This window comes from Oryx dammah, unplaced genomic scaffold, assembly GCF_014754425.2.
Source record: "Oryx dammah isolate SB20612 unplaced genomic scaffold, SCBI_Odam_1.1 HiC_scaffold_10, whole genome shotgun sequence".
NCBI classification, from domain to species: Eukaryota; Metazoa; Chordata; class Mammalia; order Artiodactyla; family Bovidae; genus Oryx; species Oryx dammah.
The window spans coordinates 22,561,386-22,569,358 of NW_024070194.1; the positions used below are offsets into that span (position 1 = coordinate 22,561,386).

At 39.5% G+C, this 7,973-nt stretch overlaps 1 protein-coding gene across 1 annotated transcript; it reads left to right on the forward strand.

The window, feature by feature from the left end:
* Nucleotides 1-407: 407 nt before the first annotated feature.
* On the forward strand, nt 408-2,673 carry DEFB129 (defensin beta 129). The gene is given in 2 exon segments (XM_040248769.1): nt 408-465; nt 2,132-2,673. Coding segments are annotated over 2 exon segments (600 nt in total).
* Nucleotides 2,674-7,973: the final 5,300 nt, after the last annotated feature.

Genomic DNA, 7,973 nt, shown 5'->3' on the forward strand with positions numbered 1-7,973 from the left:
GCTGAAATTGAAGCTCCAGTACTTTGGCCGCACCTGATGCAAAGGGCTGACTCATTGGAAAAGACCCTGATGCTGGGAAAGATTGAAGGCAGGAGAAGGGGACGACAGAGGATGAGATGGTTGGGAGGCATCATTGACTCAGTGGACATGAGTTTGAGCAAGTTCCAGGAAATGGTGATGGACAAGGAAGCCTGGCGTGCTTCAGTCCATGGGGTCACAAAGAGACAGACACAACTGAGCAACTGAACTGAACTGAACTGATTCTCAAACAGAATCATAGAAAACACAATTGCCGTGAGCTTTGGCTGCACTTGACTGCTCAGAGCCTAAGGCCATGAAGATGCCAATAAAGGCTGGAGCTCAAGAATATGAACCCAGATCCAAGGCTTCTTCTCTGACACCCAGCCATGAAGCTCCTTTTCCCTATCTTTGCCAGCCTCATGCTACAGTGGCAGGTGAACACAGGTAATGTGAAATCCTGGGTCTAAGAGGGAGTGGTTGGAGGAAGCAGAGATTTGGCAGTCCTGGATAATGGAAACCCAAAGAGACACTGAAAATGCGATGCCCAAAGATACAGCTGAAAAGTTTATATTGCATCAGTCATTCACCATCCGTCATGTAGTCCCACAGGCTCCAAACGCAGACTGTGTCTGGTGGGGATACACATGGAACTACAAACGAAGTAGGGTATTGTTGTGAACTCAGAAATTATTCAGTATATAAAACTGCCTCCTTGCCCCCTGCATAGCTATCACCCGGGATTCCAGCCAAGTCTACCCCATTTTTACTCTATTTCTAATTTAAACTATCTCTAAGTAAAAGGTTCGATCAGTTTATACTTCGGTGTAATAAGAAGGAAGACCTTAAAATTATGCTCAAAAAAAAAATCTACTCTCAGGATTCAGTGAACAAGGTCTATGTTCTCCATCTCAACTTTTTCAGACTTCTACAGAGTTCCATTCCTTTTCTCAGCCTTTGTTTTACTGGAAACCCCCAAATTACCCACAAGAGCCTCTAGGAATACATCAGGGCAAATGGCTAAGTCAGAAGATTGGCCATTGTTTTCTGCAATGGAGACAGAAGCATTGAAACTTGTTTCAGAATACAAGAATCATCCAGATTTTAAACAGGCAAGGGGTCAAGGAAGGGAAAGTAAAAAGAGTAGTCAAAGATCTGTCTAATTTTTTTATCTTGGGACCCTAAGAAAAGGGTTATAATATAAGTAAGTATGGTTGTGTCATCTCCGGTAAAGTCAAATTTGAGTCTCAAATCCCACATAAGATAAGGTTAATCAGTGTAGCTGCTTAAAATACAAGTATTTTACTGTTTTCTCTGGCGAGAAACAATATTGAAATGCCTGTGAACAGTAGGTGCTACATAAATCTCTTGTGTTTTATGGAAAATCTGTTGAATTGTTGAGTGAAGGAGAAGCTTCTGGATTTGGAAAAAAAAAAATAGATGAACCATTAGGATGGAAAAACATCCAACAGATGAAAATGAGACGCTACACTAAGCAGGGGATTTAGAGATAGAGATAACAATGCAGGAATTATCTTCATAGAGATGAGGTTAAGGCTATGATAATATATAAGATCTCTGAGGGACATAGTGTCCAGAGAGGATGAAAATGATAGAACACCATGCTGCAATAACCACAGGTCAAGTGATTGTCGAGGAGGGTGAGGTCATAGACCACTGAGTTTGGCAAGAAGCCAGAACTTCTGAAAAGTCCAGTTGATTCTCTTTTGAAACTCTTTCTTGGGTTACTTTTATGAAAGATTTTACTCTTCTCTGTATTTCCTAGGATCCTGGGAAGAGATAATGACACTCAACAAGTGCCTAAGATGTTATATATTGGAGATCTAAAATCTTAACCCTGAAGCAAATGAGTTTCCTTTTCTTTTTAAGGTTTTAGTTATTCAATGAGAAGAGGCTAGAGATTTATTTTGGATTTCAGAGATGTACAAAGACTCTCTTGGCCTGCCTGTTGCCTCCATCAATGTCCCTATCCACTGTACTTTAAATTTAGCATTAACAAATTCACTCTGACTCTATTCCTCTCGCTCTAGCAATTTTAATATCACATCTAGTTATTAACCTTAGCACATTGTTTTCTGTTTTATTTGTGCAGAATATTTTGGCTTGAGAAGATGCGTAATGGGTTTGGGGAGATGCAAAGAGCACTGCAACATGGATGAAAAAGAGTTAGATAAATGCAGAAAGAAAAAATGTTGTATTAGATCAAAAGTGGTTCAACTGATAAAAAACTACATACAAAATGAAATGCTCCACATGCTTAAAGAGGACTCTCAGGAAGTGCTAAAAATTACCAAAAATGTTAGTGTCATGATGCAGACCAAACATCATAATTTATCTGTTCTGCCCAAAATCAAAAGTGCCAATGCTTTTGCCAACATCAACACCATTATCATCCCAAATGCCACCATTGTGAACTCTGCCACCACCAACCCCATGAACTCAGGGAAGATAATACACACTGCTACTTCTACCAAAAAAAGAAGAGATTCAGGCACTGACTCCCCACCACCAGCACCACCTCCATCGTATACACTTCCGACAGCGTGACTGGAGCTGGAGAAGCAGATGAGCAAGGATTCGGGTCTCTCTCTTAAAACACCAAGTTCCTCTTTATCTATTCTATCTATAAACTGAGACACAGAACTGTTTGCTCTGTTATCAGTCATTCAATAAACACTGTTCAAGCACCCACAGTTTATAGAATTTTATCTTTCTCACAGGAGCCTCACAGAAGAGACAGAGCTAGAAAATAATAGAATTTTAGTTTACATGCTCAGGAGAAAGTAAGCAACAGAACTGCTGACTGTGTTGAATTTAACCCATCGATGGGCCAAAGTAAGCCTCTGTAACAAAAATTTATGGTTCTCATATTATGTGCTTTTCTTGGGGTGATAGGAATGAAAACAGCAGACATATTTTCTTTTTCCATAGATTTTTTTCCCATAGAAAGGCCCATATAAGGTGGGGAAACCAAGTTTACCTTCTCCACAGAAGAAATTTATGAGGCCACTTAAGATAAAAATATGGGGTTGGGGGAAGGGGAAGATATGACTCTGTCTCTGATCCAAGGCATTTTCAACCAGATTCCCAAAGGGACAACAGGTAAAGCAGTGCTTCCAGTGGATACAGGCTCCAAACCACAAATGCAAACCATGGAGGTAATTTTTAATTTTCAAGTAGCCGCATTAAAAAGGTAAAAATAAATAGGTGAATTGAATGTTAATGATACATTTTATTTAATGCAGTAAGTTCAAAGCATTGACATTCCAATGTGCAATTGATGTAAAAATTATTTGAAATATTTTGCCTTTTTTTTGGTACTATGTCTTTGAAATTTCTTATGTATATTACTGTTACAGCATATTTCATCATACTAGTCTTATTTCAAGTGCTCGAGAGTCCCGTGTGGCTTAAGTTTCCAGGCTCTAGAACTATGAGAAAATCCATCTCTCTTGTTAAAGCCACCCAACCTATGGTATTTTGTTATAGCAACCCAGGCAGCCTAGTGAGTCATAAAGAGATGGTATTGGGACTTCGTTAATGGCCCAGTGACTAAGATTCTGCACTCCCAAAGCAGGCAGCCCTTGTTCAGTCTCTGATTAGAGAACTAGGTCCCACATGCTACAACTAAGTGTTCACATGCCACAGCTAAATGTCCCCCATGCTGCAGCCAAGATCAAAGATCCCAGATGGTGTAACTGAGACCCAGCACAGCCAAATAAAGAAATAAAAATAAATATTGAAAAGAGTAAGAGAGAGATGATATCCTTTTCCTCCTTCTTGCTGAGCTCTGGGTAAAAATTAAAGGTAGGAACAACAGATGCCTCTTAAAAGACTCCAAGCCTCTCTGCCTTCATTCTGGGTTGTCAATAAAGAAAATTGAGCAACCTTAGTAGAATTTGTATACTTGAAGATATCAGTTTATATAAAGTTACAGTAAGATGTGTAGAAGATGAATGACTTTCACTGTTCATTCACTTTCATAGTAAGATGTGACTGTTTTATTGTTAACTCTGAGAATAAAAGCCACAGAATGCATAGTAAAAGGCAATAAGCATGGAATAATTGTTTAACAACTATCAGACAATTTGAATTTTTACACACAAACTGGGTTTGAATTTACTAATAAATACCAAAAGTTGCTATTTTAGGGTGAAAATAAAGGAGTCCCTTTGTGCTCAGCACCCTGTGCACACACTTTGCAAGTGACAGCAATTGGAGTTTGACTTCAAATTCCAGCATATGGGTTAAATTGTGTTCAGTCATGTCCTACTCTTTGCAACCCCATGGACTGTACCCTGCCAGGCTCCTCTGTCCATGGGATTTTCCAGGCAAGAATACTGGAGTGAGTTGCCATTTCCTCTTCTAGGGGATCTTCCCAACCCAGGGATTGAACCCATGTCTCCTACATCCCCTGTGTTGGCAGGTGGGTTCTTTACCACTGAGCCACCTGGGAAGCACTAGGCCTTGAAAGGACCTCAGCGATTATCATTGCTTTTGGAACAGCTGCAGTTGGCTATCTAGCTGACCAAAGATCTTATGTTAAGATTACTGCAGCAAATCTATGGTAAGCATTCACAACCAGAAAAACAACTTCAAGACAGTATATGCTTTTAACTTGAAGCTTTAGAAAATAAAAGCTATATGGTAGTGGTTTCTTTAAATTTAGAATAATAACCTTTGTCAGCAAAGTGATATCTCTGCTTTCTAATATGTTGTCTAGGTTTGTCATAGTTTTGTTCTCTTCAGTTTTGCTTTGGAGATTGGATGTTTATCAACAAACTGCTCTCAAAGTATATTGTATCAAGTTAAAATCACAGGAACAGTACAGAGCTGTCCCTGTTTTGCTTCACCTTTGCCAAGTAGCTAGAAGGCCTATTTTCGAGGACTGGGAGCTTATCTTCTAGATATTCCATGAGTACTCCGTAAATTTACCCAGTAGCCAGTTAGACAGTCTGACCAAATCTGTTTGACCTGATGGCAGAGCTTTCTGCTTTATCATCTGCCCACTGCCCAACTTCAGATCTCATCTGAAGTCTAATAAGTACTGGAGCTCCAGGCAAGTAACACAGGTAGCTCTGTCCTATTCACCCCACTGCACTCTCCCCAGGCATGTCCCCATCCTTCAGGCAAGAAGTTCTTGCCTCTGGCTTTTGCTGCTGTCTTGCTCCTCACTTCTATAACCTTAAGTAACCTAAAATTCTCCATATTGAGAAGAGAGTGATGGAGGGGAGGGGAGACAGAAACAAAAGCACTAGGTGCATCTGTTTTTAAATGGAAGGAAAATTTTTAAATGCCCATCTATGGGAAGAGGAAAAAATGAGAAAGAGGAGAGGTTTTTAAAAGAAGTTAGACTTCTCTGAATATATCCTGTTTTGAAGATTTGACTTAGAAATTATTTAAATATTTTACCTAATATAAACAGGTAAAGTGTGTATTGAATTGATAGCATAACCACAAATAGAAGAGCTATTTGAAGTAACAGATATTTGAAATAATCTCTCTCATTCTGTTTGTAAAAAGAAAAGATAGGAAAAGTAAAATACATGTTCATCAATAGGAAGTACTAGTTGCTCAGTCATGCCAGACTCTGCGACTCCATGGACTGCAGCCCACCAGGCTCCTCTGTCTATGGGATTTTCCAGACAAGGATACTGGAGTGGGTTGCCATTTCTTTCTCCAGGAGATCTTGCCGACCCAGGGATAGAACCCGGGTCTCCTGCAGTGCAGGCAGATTCTTTACCAACTGAGCTATGCTGGAAGCCCCAATAGGGTCCATCAAAAAGGTTTAGCTAAACCATTATATGTTCATATATATAAAGTTAAGTAAAATTAGAAAAAAATAATGGAGATCTATATTTTTAGATATAAAAAGAGCTCTTAGAAGTGTTAAATTTTAAAAATGAAGCTGAAGAACAATAAGTATAGGATGATGCAATTATTTATTTTCTATAATTTATTATAAAAAGTGAAGTGAAAGTCATTCAGTCATGTCCGACTCTTTGCAACCCTGTAGACTGTACGGTTCATGGAATTCTCCAGTCCGGAATACTGGAGTGGGCAGCCGTTCCCTTTTCCAAGGAATCTTCCCAACCCAGGGATTGAACCCAGGTCTCCCACATTGTAGGCAGATTCTCTCGGATTCCTTACCATCTGAGCCAGCAAGGAAGTCCATAATTTATTAAAATCATAGGGTAAATTTGGCTGTATTTCCTTTCAGTGTACAGTTGTATGAATTTTGACATCTTTAGATTCATGCAACCATCACCACAAACAGGACATTGTTTCATCACTCTAAAATATACTACTTTCTATTCAAAGTCTAATTGCACCATAACTCCTGGCAACCAGTGATCTATTTTTTATCCCTGTAGTTTTGCCTTCTCTGAGAATATCACAAAAATGGAATGTTTGAGGCTGACTTCTCTCATTTAACATGGCTTTAAGATTCATCCAAGCTTCCCAAATATATTAATATCAATAATACATTCCTTTTTACTGCTAAATAGTATTGTATTCTAAACATTTAATATTGGTTTTTTATCCTTTCACTCACTGAAGGACATTTGGTTTGTTTGTAGTTTTTTTGACCAACACAAGTAAAGTTGCTATAAACATTTGCTTATATATTTTTGTGTTATTAAAAGTTTCCATTTCACTAAGGTAAATACCCAAGTGTAAGACTGCTAGGTTCTATGGTAAAGTGTGTTTTACTTTAAAGGAAACTGAAAACCAGTTTCCAGAGTGACTATGGAATTTTGCATTGCCACCCCTGAAAATTAATCAATGGAAACATCTTGCAAAATGGAGCCGAGAGGTCAGAAGGGGGAGCTCTCATACTCTACCACTCAAGGTTAATTGCATTATCAACAAGAAGAAAGTTAATACTTTACTACTTTACTACCCAACAGGAAAAGGAAAGAATTTCTCCTTGCCTGGCTATAGCCTTACCAATGACAAAACTGTCACTATTCAGCCAATGAAAAAGCCACTACGCTTTTCAGTGGCCTTTCAGTGCCCAGTTTACTCCCACAAACTGATTTTAACAGCCTCTCTCAACTCCCCATTCTTCTCTATAAAAGAATGTTTTCTCTACTTTTGTTCTCTGGGCTTGCCTGTGGTTTGCAATTGATTTATGCATCTCACATTGTAATTCTTTGCTGTTCCTGAATAAATCCATTTTGCTTGTAAAACAACTGGCTGTTTTATTGTTTTGTTGCAGGAAGGGGGATCCCTTCCAGGGCCCAAGAGTGGGCTCTTGTCTAACACTTGGAAATGAATAGTCTGAGAAGACACGCATGCTGACAAAGCAAGAGACGTTATTGGGAAGGGATGCCCAGGCTGAGAGCAGTGGAATAAGGGAACCCAGGGCAACTACTCTGCCCATGAGGCTTGCAGCCTTGAGTTTTATGGTAATTGGATTGATTTCCAGGTTATCTCTGGCCAATCACTCTGATTTAGGGTCCTTTCTGGTTGTGTGCATGGCTCAGCCAAGATGGTTTCCAGAGAGGATTCTGGGAGGTTGGTAGGACGAATGGACTGGAGACTCCTCTCTCCTTTTGACCTATCCCGAATTTTTCTGCTTGGCGGTAGCTTGTTAGTTCTTCATTCTTTACCAGGACCTCCTTTTGAAGGTAACTCATGCAAGTGGCTACTATCCTGCGTGGCCAGGGCAGCTGGTTTCAGTCAGTGTTTCCTCGAACAGTTTTAGGTCAACACCAGCAATGGGTGAGATTTCCATTTGCTTCACACCCTTGCCAGCACTTAATGTTGTCAGTGTGAAATGAAAATGTGTTCTGCCATATCAATAAACAAACACTCTCTTCCAACAACACAAGAGAAGACTCAACACATGGACATCACCGGATGGTCAATACCGAAATCAGATTGATTATATTCTTTGCAGCCAAAGATGAAGAAGCTCTATGCAGTCA